This window comes from Elgaria multicarinata, chromosome 3 (assembly GCF_023053635.1).
Source record: "Elgaria multicarinata webbii isolate HBS135686 ecotype San Diego chromosome 3, rElgMul1.1.pri, whole genome shotgun sequence".
Lineage (NCBI taxonomy): Eukaryota > Metazoa > Chordata > Lepidosauria > Squamata > Anguidae > Elgaria > Elgaria multicarinata.
Genome location: NC_086173.1, coordinates 124,086,605 through 124,100,390, shown reverse-complemented (window position 1 = coordinate 124,100,390; position 13,786 = coordinate 124,086,605). Strand labels below are relative to the sequence as shown.

At 40.9% G+C, this 13,786-nt stretch overlaps 1 protein-coding gene across 2 annotated transcripts in view; it reads left to right on the top strand.

Moving 5' to 3' along the window:
• The window catches only part of LMCD1 (LIM and cysteine rich domains 1), a 60,527-nt gene that overhangs the window by 36,814 nt on the left and 9,927 nt on the right, over window positions 1-13,786 (top strand). For both annotated transcript variants that reach the window (XM_063121503.1, XM_063121504.1), the window contains exon 3: window positions 4,145-4,400. In XM_063121503.1, coding sequence (XP_062977573.1) covers window positions 4,145-4,400 — 256 coding nt within the window. The remainder of the gene's footprint in view (window positions 1-4,144; window positions 4,401-13,786) is intronic.

Sequence of the window (13,786 nt, the reverse complement as noted above, 5' to 3'; positions counted from 1 at the left end):
ACAGCACTTAAAATGAAATACAGTACAAACTCCATGTAAAATGATAAAAAAAATCACCTAACACAGCAATAAAGTTATAAATAAAATCCAGCAAAGCCATAAAATTAGAATAAAACTCGTAATAAAATATGGGAGGGGAAGAGATCACCCATTAGGGCAACTAAGCTAGTTTCTGTCGCCAAACCAGGATGGAACATGGACTGGATTTAAACCCAAAACTACCTAGACTTGAGAGGCCACCACATGCTTTAACACCTTGCGCAGAAAAAGAAAAGAAAAGGGAGGGGGGAGGCAAACAGGATACTGGCTGATAGTTGTTCAAATCACCCAGATGCAGGGTGATTTATTTATTTTACAGTAAATGAACTACTGTTCCCTTAGGGCCATGGGAACCACACACCCTCTCAGAGACCATAGCTATCTCTGCATAATTTGGTGGCAGGCCAGATCTGGCATATTCAGGGAATGCAAGGATCAGTAGATGGACCTTGGGCCGCACAAAATGTATATATTGAGTTATGCCACGTAACGCCTCCTCCAATTTGTGTTCTAGTGGGGTGCTCTTTTTAGATGACAGTCCTCTGTTTGAAGGGCTACCAGAGAATTACCCTTGATTTGAAGACATCCTGATTGAAGGACTGTCCTGCCCCAGTCTAGTTTAAATAAAGACCCACACGAACTGATGTTAATCAGTATTTAGCAGCTGAACAGCAGACTGGACAGGGAGGCACATGGGTCAAATTTCTTACACCCTATGGGGAGATGGACCATATTTCTATTTAAATTATAACTATTTCTAAATTTGTATCTATACATATCAATTTGCATAGGCACATGTTATGCAACTTCCTATCCCTTTTGTCCTCTTTGCTTGGTGATTCATAAATGGCCACCCTACGTTCTAGGCAAACTATTTATTTATTTATTTATTGCATTTCTATTCCACCCAATAGCCAAAGCTCTCTGGGCAGTTCACAAAAACTAAAACCATGAAGACTATCCAAAGTATCCATTCAGCTTTCTGCCTTGCAAGTTGTGTGGGCCTACTCTCACTAAAAAACTATCTTCTCTGTGTGTGTGTTTGTGTGTGTGTGTGTGTGTAAGAGTGTGATTGATGCAATCCTTTTAACAGGACTGCAGGTTCTTGTCAAATTTTCCCCTCTGGTATTTAGCCTTGATAAAAGCATCTAAATGCTAAATTGCCTTTGCCTGTTCTTCAACATGTCACAGATGAAAATAATAGGGATACGCTTGTAGTTATATCCCTATTCTTCTACCAAGGGTTGCTGCCTGAATATCATTTCCCTCTCACCCCGGCCAAATTAAACATTACTTCTGCAATATTCCGTATTCATTTCCTCTGCAATATCTGCTACTGCACTGATTTAAACACCAAGAAGATAAACATTAAGAAATAGTTCTCACTAGCATTTAAACTGATAGGCTGTGTATTAGAGAGTGCCATAATATATTCAGGTCTGTGTATTTATATGCGTGTGCATTAGAGAGGTCTCTAATTTCCATTTCCTACACAGGTTTTAACTTCTAGAGACTTTGGTGAAGATGTTGAACCTTAAAGAAAGGCAATCCCAAAACCTTAACACATAAGAGCCATGCTGGATCAGACCAAGGGTCCATCTAGTCCAGCATTATGTTCACACAGTGGCCAACCAGCTGCCTGTGGGAGACCAGCAAGTAGGACATGAGTGCAATACTACCCTCCCACTCATGTTCCCCAGCAACTAGTGTACATAGGTATACTGCCTCTGTTACTGGCGGTAGCATATAATCATCGAGACTAGTAGTCATTCATAGCTATGAGTCACATTTACTTCCACAGTAGTTTAAATAGTCTTATGCCTCCAATTTTTCTTACACTTTTGTTCTATGCCTTTAAGAACCTATTTAGGACAAAGAATTGCTTTTGTAGAATGGAATTTGCGGACAGACGCTGAAATGGTTTCTTGTTTCCCTACAATGTTTTTTCCTGAAGCCTCTACATGCTATTTTTACTTCACAAATGAAATGTAATCATACTGACTTGATGTACCTTGGAAGGGGAAGGGAATTGGGAATCCTAAAGAGAAGGCATTTGCCCTTGTTCTGTAATACTAGTACTCTTTCTGAATTGAACTTTGGCAAGGCCAGTTGAAAACAAACATTTTTCTGTGGCATCAGCCAATTGGAGAAGAACGGCCACATGATTGATCTTTGTTTGCACAACAGAGGGAAGAGGGCACGATGCCAAAATAATTATACTCCACTTACCACCCAGCATCCTAATACACAGCATGTGGGTTTATACACTGAAATGCCTTTCTCTGCATCTATGAACCGCTGGCTCCCAGATATGATTATTTCAAAGCTGGTTAATAAGAATTATTTGCTGTATTTGCTATCAGGTTTAGAGCTATTTAGCAAAATAAATCTTTAAATATATTCCATTCACTTTTTTGTTGCTCTTTAGCAGAGTGAGGCAATTGGAAGCTAATGTGGCTATGAAAAGGCTCTTCCAAGTACTTGTATCAGTAAATTAGTCATCTCCTTATCCAATAGCTTAAGCTATTTTTGTTAGCACTGAATATCTTGCCTGAAATCTGTATTGGGATCATAGTCTTATTTATCCCACTTAAACTGGATCAGACTCAACATTAAGGTAATTGTGGGGCAAATCTAAAGGCAAATCAATAAACAGAGAAAGGTCAAAGGCACAGTTTTGCTAGGCAAGTAGGTAGTTTTCAGAAGAGAAATCTGAGGTGCAGCCAAGGTCAAAACCTGTGAAAACAATTACTTAGAAATATAGTCCAAAAGCCGAGACAAGCAGGAGACCAGAGGTCAGCAGCATGAAGGTTCAATCACAAGGTAAGGTCAATGAAACAAGAGTACAAAGCACTGGAAGCTGCATTAGAAATAGCACTAACAGCTCTCAAGTTCAAACTGACAGCTGATATTGCCAGAGCTTTCAGAGCCCCACCCAGGGCTCAGCTGAAGTTCATCACAACCTTGTGTAACAAAGGCCCCCTCAGTAGGAAGGCCCTACTCATGAGGAACCGAGTTACTGTGGTTCTTGAGGTATGTGCTTCACCTCTTGGTGGTGGCCTGTGCCTCTGCCTTCTGATGCATTCTAGGGCTAGGAGGATGCTTGTCCTATTCCTCTGATTCTATGGGGAGTATATGGTCCTCAGGGTCCCTGTTTAGGGTTTCCTCAGGGTCTACCTGTACCAGAGGACCTGGTGAAGCTTCCTTGGTGGTGTTAGGAATGCCATTGTCAGGATGATGCACAAGGTTGTTGGACTCTGTGGTCTCCAAATCATCATCAGACAAGATGCCCCTTTACAAGCTCATGTAACTGAGTAGCTGTGTTCACATGAGCTTAGAAGGTACATTTGGTCATTGTGACCTGTGGCTTTTTCTCCAGGGATGTTGTGGGAGTCTGAGTGGGGGTTGGAGTCTGATGAACTCCCCCCCGCCCCGCCACCCTGCTTGGCCTCCAGTCCGACCACTTATCCACCCCTGTTCAGTTCTTGGATGAGCTACCATATGGTCTGTGGGCACCCAGCAAACAGTCTGTAGCTGCCCGACCCACTCAGTGACCTGCAGTTTTGCACACAAATGGTGGCTCATTGTTTATCATAAATGCCCATTTATGCAAAAAGTGGTTGTAAAGTGGCCATTTAGACAAGACTACAGATGTAAACAGTCCATTTACCCTTGTAATGTTGCAGAATTTTATGCAAAATGGTGGCTCAGCAAGGGATCAGGCAGCTGGCTACTACCTGCCACTCACCAGGCCCCCACAGACCGTGCAGCTGCTCTTCCAGGGAGCTGGTCAGGGACAGGCAGGCAGGTGGGGGAGGGTTGCAAATGACATTCACCATGAACACAGGTGTGTCCGTCCATCACAACCTCTGCAGTGTGTAGTTTGATATTGCCCAGCATTTGCAAATTCCATTAATCCATAGCTTACAAACTTTTCTTTCCAGACAGACTTCTTGCCATCAGAAGTCTTTTGTCCTATGTCATGATTCATTTTGATATTTAACCTTCAGTGTGTTTTCTAAAGTTCACCCTTGAGCCTCCAAAAGAGCACATACCTATTGGGGTCCAGCTTATATCAAAGGATGACCTCATTTGTCTCCCGCAGGAAAATATGCAAGTCATGCAAATGCAGCCAGGAAGATCACAGCCTGAGCTCTGATGCAGAAGACGATCGGAAAATTGGCCGCTTGCTCTCTGATTCGAAATATTCTTCTCTAACTGCCCGGGTGAAAGGAAGCGATGGAGTTCGCATCTATAAAAGGAACCGCATGATAATCACTAATCCTATAGTGTCTCGGAAAGATCCAACTTTTGACACTATTACATATGAATGGGCTCCACCTGGATTGACTCAGAAGCTGGTAAGATCACTTATCAAAATTTACATATGGGCCCCATGGAAATCAGATTATTGAAACATTCCAAAGCACACAGGTCTAACAAGATGCTGTGAGATGGAGTTTCCATCGCCACCACTCTGTATGTCTTCCACCTTCTGTTTCTCATAAACCTTCTTAAATAACAGCAAGACAATTATGTGCTTCACCTCTTAGGTGGTCAGTGGCCAGAACTGAGCATGTCACAAAGTCTTAACAAAAAAAGAGAAGAGTGAGATGGCTGTATGTCTCGCATGAGTAGTTAGACCTATACTTCTATAGATGGAACAAAAATAGTGCTTAGCATTTTGAGGTAGGTGAGTAATGATAAAAAATACGTGTCAGCTAACACTATGGGTTACGTCCTTTCCCATGTTGGCTATGTCCTTTCCAAAGAAATATATTTCATACCTAGAGCATGAGCATCCATGTTACTAGTAACAAAAATAAAGGATAAATTATTGGTGAATATGTCTTTGGAAAATCTAAAGTGGATCATACAGTCTTTTCTAAACCGAAACAGAAATTGCATATAAAGCTGGCTTCTTTCTTATTCAGGATTATTACTGAAAAATGAAGAATAAAAATGCTGCAAAAATAGTTTTCTATTGAAAACATTAGCCAATACAAGTTGTTGGTTTATTTGAAAGAGTTAATATTACCTGAGAACTTGAACTTTTTCCCCTTTTTCTAATTGGCTCATGAGAGACAGATGTGTCTTTTCTTTGTAATGCCTTGTGACCTGCTGCACTTGTGGGCTACACACACACACACACACACCTGTATAACTTCGCATCATAGGTTTTAGGATATGATCTCTGTGCTGAAGCAAATGAAGTCCTGAACATGCCCGTCTTGGAAGAACAGGGTCAAGAAACTAGAAGCTGGTCCTATTTCCACATTACAAGTTCAGTAACAGGCTACATTGTTGACTAGAATGAATTACTCAAAAATGGCAGTATTTGGCTCTTGTTTTCAAAGCTAATTGTGCCCACAGTGAGTAGCAGTGGCCAAGTAAGTCAACACATTAAGCTCAGATTACAGACTGTAATATATTGAATAAAAGTTTGGTGGTAAGAATAAGAAAAGAACGAAGCGTAGTAGTGCCCAGCATATGTGTGGTGTAGTGGTTAGAGTATAAGACTGGGAGTTGGGAGATCTGGGTTCTAGTCTCCACTCGGCCATGAAAACCCACTGGGTGACTTTGGGCCAGTCACAGACTCTCAGCCCAACCTACCTCACAGGATAAAAATAGAGGATAAAAATAGAGAGGAGGAGGATTATGTACGCCGCCATGGGTTCCTTGGAGGAAAAAAAGTGGGATATAAATGCAATTATATGTGCACTATCCACTTGTTGGTAGTCTCTTTGCATACCACTGCTGGATATAACTATGGGACAGCAAATGAATCAAAGATAAAGGTTGATTCTTGCTTCCCCCTAGCTATTGTTCTGGAGGCACAGTATTACCCTGTAGAACTAATTTGGTACCCAAATGCCTGAGGCCTCTGAGTGTTGTATTCCAATGAATTTGTAGTATTTCCCTAACAACTTTACCCCTTTTAAAGCCAAGTCGAATGATGTCAAAGACCTGCTGGTGGAGAGGAGCAGACAGTGCCATATGAAAGCAGGGATGCTAGACCATTAGGACTTCTAATGGTCTAGGATCTCTCTTCTTATGAAGAGAGACTGAAAGAACTGGGCATGTTTAGCCTGAAGAAGAGAAGATTGAGGGGAGACATGATAGCACTCTTCAAATACTTAAAAGGTTGTCACACAGAGGAGGGCCAGGATCTCTTCTCGATCCTCCCAGAGTGCAGGACACAGAATAACGGGCTCAAGTTAAAGGAAGCCAGATTCCAGCTGGACATCAGGAAAAACTTCCTGAATTTTAGAGCAGAAGGACAATGGAATCAGTTACCTAGGGAGGTTGTGGGCTCTCCCACACTAGAGGCCTTCAAGAGGCAGCTGGACAAGCATCTGTCAGGGATGCTTTAGGGTGGATTCCTGCATTGAGCAGGGGGTTGGACTCGATGGCCTTGTAGGCCCCTTCCAACTCTGCTATTCTATGATTCTATGAATGGTTCAGAGTCATATGATGATGCCCATCTTGAAAAGTTGATACCATCATCTGTGTAGTGCATGGTGATACAGGGACACTGCTGACCACAGCTATCCAGAAAGCAGGAGGTAACACAATAATGTACAACATGTTTTCTACACCTGTGTAATAAGAATTGTGTGAAGGACATCCTGTGTGAAATTGGACGATATGTCAAACTCTGAAAATCAAGGCCTGGAGAGAGCCTTGTGTTTAAATATTGGCAATTTAAAAAAAAACATCACAAATATATAGAGAGCAAGAAATTTAGATTTAGTAAACTTGTAATATTTTTGAAAATCCTTTGAATTAAAGGATGATTTGCAAGGCATTGCATTCTAAAAAGTAATGTAATTAAGACCATTGTGCTCTTGTGGATTCAACTTGAGGAGCAAAATCCATATATTTTACCAATGAGATAATTTATTTATTTATTTATTTTATTTAGGAACTATATTTTTAGGCTTTTAGGCTCTGGTAGAGAAGGCAAAAGGAGGGGTTCTAGAAGTATATTGGGATGGATCAGAGGAGGATTTGAACCCAACAGTTTCAAAGCCTTCCTGTTCCCTCAAAATGCCCCTGCAACAGTGCCTGGACCTGGCATACTACTTTTCCCTCCCTTTGGAACCAATAGGAGGGGAAATATGTTTTTTAAAACAAAACAAAAAACATGCTGTTTATCCGCTATGGATTCTACCTCCCCACCAGATTATGCTACCTGTTTCTTAAAGCCCCTGGCATCTTAACTTTGAAATTCTGCATTTTGTATATAAAATAACCTGGGCCAACTTTAAATGACACAACACTTTGTTCCAGCTGAAAATGAAACTATTGATTGCTTTTATATTGCTGCTGCACATGATGCTAAAAGCTTAATCTTCTGTCTAATTGTTAACAGGATCCCCCCACCCTACCTGTAACACAGGCTTGGAGAAGATGCTTATAAAACTTGTTTAGATCTAATAATTTCTAATCACTGCTTCCTTCTCCACTATACTTCCCACATGAATTAACTTGTGTTCAGGGAACTGACTCACTAACCATGGCCTGGTGCTCTTGTTTGTCCTTGTCTAACATCAAGGCATGATGATGCCTAGGTACAGAGACAGAAAAGGTCAATAAGAGGCACCTTATATAAGGAAGTACCATCCTAGGGTTTCTTTAGATGACCTTCTAAAGTTACAGTTCAACTCAAATCTGCATGTTTGCAAAAGTTCATTGTCACTTGAAAGGAATTAAACTGGGATTCTTCTTGGGACATCCATCAGCCTCCTGTTGTATATCCTAATCCGAAATACATCCAGGGTAGTATTGCCAGATTGGTCCAGGATTGTCCCAGTACTCTCAGAAATAAATATGGTGCTCTGGGACTGACACTCTAATGTGTAAAATCACTCAGTAGATATGGTAGCTGAGTGCATAGCCCAGGAATCTGGAACATTCAATTGCATGTCATGAGGATATCTACAACTCCTGGATGGGGTAATTAGTGGCTTGTTCTATGAGGTGAAAAGTACTAGATCACTGTTCCATATCCCTCAAAGTAAAAGCCCTTTGGTTTTGACTTATCTCAGTGTTATTTAAATGGATGAGTACGCCAATGTATTCGGATGTGTGAATATCGAATTTGAGTTTACTTATAACCTAGAATAGCTGTAGGACAATTGGATAGACTGCTATTAAGGAATTTAATATAAGAGTTCTGCTTCTGTTAGTTTGCAAACTCAGGACATGGACTGATATAACCCTTGCCTCTGATGCATCCAGTATCAGAGGCAGTAAGTCTATATATAAGAGTTGCTGGGGAACATGGGCGAGAGGGTTGCTTTTTCTCAGATCCAGGAATCCAGGAACCGCCCAGAGAGCTCCGGCTATTGGGCAGTATAGAAATGTAATAAATAAAATAAATAATAAATAAAATAATAAACTATCCTCAGGCGATGTCCAGGGGCCATAGGATTGATCTCTAAACTTCCTTTTGTAATCATTAGTAAATACTTAAAATTTTATTTGGGAATTGTCTGTATATTGAGAAAAGGCTATAAGGACTATGCCATTTCACAGTGATGTGTTGTTTGTATTGAAGTGTTGTCCTCTCCACTGTGTGGCTTTCTTCAGGCTTTTATTGCCACTAAATCCTGGATGGCTCCAAAACGCACTGAACTGCCACTGTTCAATTATGACTCCATCCCCTTTCCTTCCCTTGGACATTTTCTAGGTCTGCTGCAGGTAGGCAGCTTGGGACTTACAGATTTTAAGCCAGAGCTACAGCCCTTGGTGTAGGTGTGTGTTAGGGAGGGGAAAGGTGGCCAAGTGCTTGGGCTATTTCTTGACAATAGAAATAGGTTATTTCCAGCTCCACTTGTGATAGGAAGAGGAGTTGAAACCTCACCAAAGTTTCTGTGCCTTTTATAATGTATTTTTATACGTAACTTGGTAATCACAGAAAGGACAAACTATTAGGGTGACCAAAAAAGAGGACACCTAGTGTGTGTGTGGAGAAGCAGCATTCTGAGTCCTGCAGAAAGTACGTTATTCCCCCGCCACCTTAAAGAACCCGATTGGAGTGGAGGAGGGGAAAGGATTTCATTCTGCACCACCACCATCCACTCCAATTGGGGCCTTTTCTATAATGTCCACGAATGACCCACTTTCCCCTTTAAGACCTCAATTGGAGCTCAGGGTGGGGGAATGATGTGCCTCAAGAAAGCATGTCACTCCCTCCTGCCATGCTAATGGCAGCCTTAAAGGGGAAGGTGTGTCATTCCAGGACATTATTGAAAATTATAGAAAATCCCCCCTGACACCATGGAAAGAACAAAAACCAGGACAAATCCGGGGAAATCCTGACAGTTGGTCACCCTACAAACTATCTCTGTTAAAATGCATGTAGCCTTTTTACTTATGTGCAAATTTAGTGCATGTAGTTTACATGTTTTGTTTCAGATTCAATCTGTACTGTAGTCAACAATTTCATTTTGACCTTCTTTATATCTTACAACCTTTAATATTTTGGGTTCATATTGAGCTTGATACTTACCATCCCCTCATGTAAGGGAATAATTGCTGACACAAAATGCATGACTCGTTTATTCAGTCAAGTATGTCCTCATGCAGGGTGATGGAAGCTTTCATATCTAGCATTTCTGACTGATTAGCTCATGTAATCCAAAGTATAGTGCTTCATAAGCAGAGTGCAGATCTAGCCAAGTACCCTATGCTAGGATTGCTGCTAGGGCAAGAAAAGAAAAGCATAAAGCATCTTCTGTAACTTTGAAATACAGGCTAAGCCATTGTCTATCTTCAGTGCCACCAGACTGGAGTTTAACCCAAAATCAGGTCAAGCATTCCTTTCCATGCCCGGTATTTGGACTTGGCGAGCGCAATTATGAGAACACATGAGAATACATTTAAGATATCTGGAATACATTTAACCAACAAAGGTACTTTTGGGAGAAGGAATTCAACTACTTGAATTGATTTAGCTATGTCCTGTGATGTCTACACTGTCATGCATATTTTTAATACAATATTTTTTCATCTTCAAACTGAGTTACAATGACTTCTAAGCTGATTCCCAAAACTGCATGCCAAGAGAGGGATTTGGAAGCAAAAAGAAAAAAAGCACACAGATTTCATATTCAAAACTATATTGTCATTCATGTCTTTGGGGAGAGGAGATGTGCTTATGTTTGCATGACTAGTTAAAGAACTTAACTAAGCCATGCTCATAATAAAAGTATTATACCTGGTACAAAAGGACTCACTTGGTATTTATGGATATTGTAGCCTGAAGCTGTAAATAATAGCTTTGTGTCCCCTTTTTATTTTCATAAGCATGAACACAAGTGAAATGTTTATAAAATCAGAGTTTTCTTTCATAGTTTTCAGAGAGCTAGGAAACATGTTGATACGGTGAACTATAAGGACAGTTGTCAATGTAATCTGATGGAATAAACATTGCCACAGTCAATTTGGGAGAAATACAGTTTTAATGATAAAGAAGGCCAGGGGTTGCCCTAGACAACTGTTATACATGAATAAGGAAATAGAATGTCATGACCATATTCTGATTGGATGAACATTTTCCAGTACTGGAGATGTTGAGATAAAGGTATAAAAGGAAATAGAGGAAAGACAGGAGGGTACATCAGCCATTCCCACCCTGGGAGTTGGACCACCACTCCTAGCCCCCCTATCAGCCATGTGGTCCAATGCATCTGGGGATGGCTGAGGTAAATAATGCACAAAGCTAAGGTTTCACTTGTGACGTAAATCAATCGGTTTATTTTATTCGACAGACCAGAACACACAAATATATAAAATTGCAAATATATATGAATATAATACATTGATTTGGTATTACGCACTTGTGAATGCAATATCAAAACATATGGCAGCGGTATACAAAACAAGTGATAAAAGTAGTGCTGGGCCGAAAATGTTGACCATTCCATTTTTGGCATTTCGTGGAGGTGTGGGTGTGGGTGGGGGTGGGGAAACTGAGGAGCAAGAGGCTAGGAGAGGTGAGTTTTGGAGAATTTTGTCCTTGGGGAGGGGACAGGGTCTCCACATACCTTTTTAAATGTAGCCAGTTGTTAAGGGGTCTTCTTGGTTTTTATTTATTTTTCAAAAAAGCCTCGGCATTTCTTTCTGGGTGCATATTGGAGAGGGAGAGGTCACAGGGTCTCTAATAGCATTCCCTTAGAACTGCTGGGCTCCTCCAAATGCTGAGGGAAGTGGGGGTGGGTTTTTTAAAAAAAAAAAAAAAAGAAGAAGAAGCAGCCCCCTCAGCAATGAGCTACACTTAAAAATGGTATGTGGAAACCCCTGGCCCTCTCCCCAATGAGAAAATTCTATGAATTTATCCCCCTCCCTGTGAAGGAGGCAGAAAAAATAATACCTCATTGGCAGTGAGAGAGAAAGTTCCAGAAAACAGGAGGCAGGATTCAGCCCAGCGCTAGATAAAAGGAAGCGGTTTTTAACAGGGTCATAATATTTTGCATATTTTGTGCCCTTGTATAATTCTGGGTATAATCACCAAGACCGCCATCTCCAACGCAGTGTATGCCATATAGCATTTGGGATGAGAGTGAGTTCCCACAGCTAAATAGAGTGGTGGGGGGAGGGGGGAATGGCTTTGGGATTGCTGTACATTGTTCAAAAGTGGAAGAGATGGGAATGGAAGAAAGATGAAGTTCTTTTCTGCATGGAACTATGTTGCAAAACAAATGATTTGTTTCCAGCAGTTACAGAAGAAAAGGGGGGAAATGTCCATAAATCAAGCTAGAGAACTATTTGTTGATGTATAAGGAAACAAACAAACAAAAAAGCCTGAAATCTGAAGAGAGAAATGGAAGTTGTTTCCATGCATTATGTTCCTTATCTGGTGTAGTAAAAGTAAGGCTCAAACCATATACAGTTTAGTGTACCCAAGCCACATTGAGCTCCATGGGGCTTCAGCAATCATCTAAACAAGTGTCGTTTTTTCTGGATAGCAAATGTTTTGTGTTCGTGTCAAGTAATTGGTCAAAGACTACATTGCTATGTAGCAGGCTTAGCGAGCACATAATACCATATACTTTGGGAGGAAGAATACATCCTAAATAACCCTTTAGTGAGACATGCCATGAGGGACTGAGCTCTATTCCTAGCATAAAAAGTGTTCATGGCCTTTTCCATATTGACGTGACTGCTGGGGATCTTCTGTGCATTGTAGAAGATTCTGGGTCATTCCATCCCTGGCATCAAGCACAACATTGTAAAGGCCTTCTGTGTCTTGCTGTTAACCTGCATGACCTGCAGCACATCTTAAAACACACAAAACACTTTGCAGCAGGGGTACATTGCAGGTGAAGATTAGTAGTGACTGGCAAATAGTCTTCCAAGGGGGTTTGTCCACCATTACTCATCTTCTTGCTGAGGAGCTGCTGATGTGGTTCTGAGTATCTCTAAGGGTTCCCCAAAACACAGTTTAAAAACAAAATCTAGCCCCAATGGTTTTTAATGTTTAGGTTATAGGGGAGCATCCATAGTGGTAAAGCACATTCTATGCATGTGGAAAGTTTATTTATTTATTTTATTTATTACATTTATATACTACCCCATTGCCGAAGCTCTCTGGGTGGTTTACAAAAGTTAAAACAGTAAACATTAAAAAAGTATACAAAATTAAAGAATCATCAGAAACATAAAAACAACAATATAAAAACCCAGCTTCAATCCTGGCAGGTCTAGATAGGACTGGAGAAAGGTTCCAGCTGGAAACCCTGCACTTGCAAAGGCCCAATTTTATACAATGAATTAGACCACTCTTCATCTGTATAACACTGAATAGTTGTAGTGAATAAACACTGCACCTAATCTGTCCCAAGAGGCTCACTTTAAATTGAACCCTGACTTATTTTGCTGGTGCAACTGTACCATACGTGTTGTTAAAATGCTCAGGGAACAGATCGTCTATTTAAGGTCCAATGCTTGTGCTGCATATTTCATTCAACTAATTTAGCCTCCTTCATGTAAAAATAAATAAATAAATAAATAATGCCTAACTTGTACAGTTCATTAGGCAACTGCTGACCAAGATGGAAATAAATTGAATACAGCTGGAAGCCAGTCTTTTAAAAATGAATGGCCAACTGGCTGCCTATGAACAACTCATAGTATAATTGGGGAAAGGTTCCTCTCTTTTCAGTCCGGTTCCATAAAGAATTTAACTGCTGACAACATCCTCTTGCAAAGGCCCAAGACCAGCTTGTTGTATCCCAACTATGAATTAAAACCCAAATGATACTTGATTACCAGCTGATAGCTGGTTGAGGTTCAACCTGTTCTGAATGGGGTCACACTCCCCATCCCTGAAAAGAATCAGGTTCATAGTTTGGAAGTGCTCCTGGATCCTATGCTGTCCATGGATAGTCAGGCAGCAGTGGTGGTGAGAAATGCTTTTCCAACACTATGGCCTTAGCTAGACCTAAGGTTTATACCGGGATCATCCCATGGTCGTCCCAACCTGCTCCCGGGATCCCCTGTGTGTCATTTACATGAACAGGGATGACCCAAGATGATCCCGGGATAAACCTTAGGTCTAGCTAAGACCTGAGTAATTTTTCTTTCTATTTCCGCTTAAGTATTACATGAGAATCATTAACATCTCACCCAAGTGCTGTTGGTGCACTACATGGGGGATTTATAAGGCATAGCAGCTGGTGGTTCACTGTTACAGCAAGTTTGCCTTTTAATGGCTTTTAGCCAGCTAAATGTTGGCAAC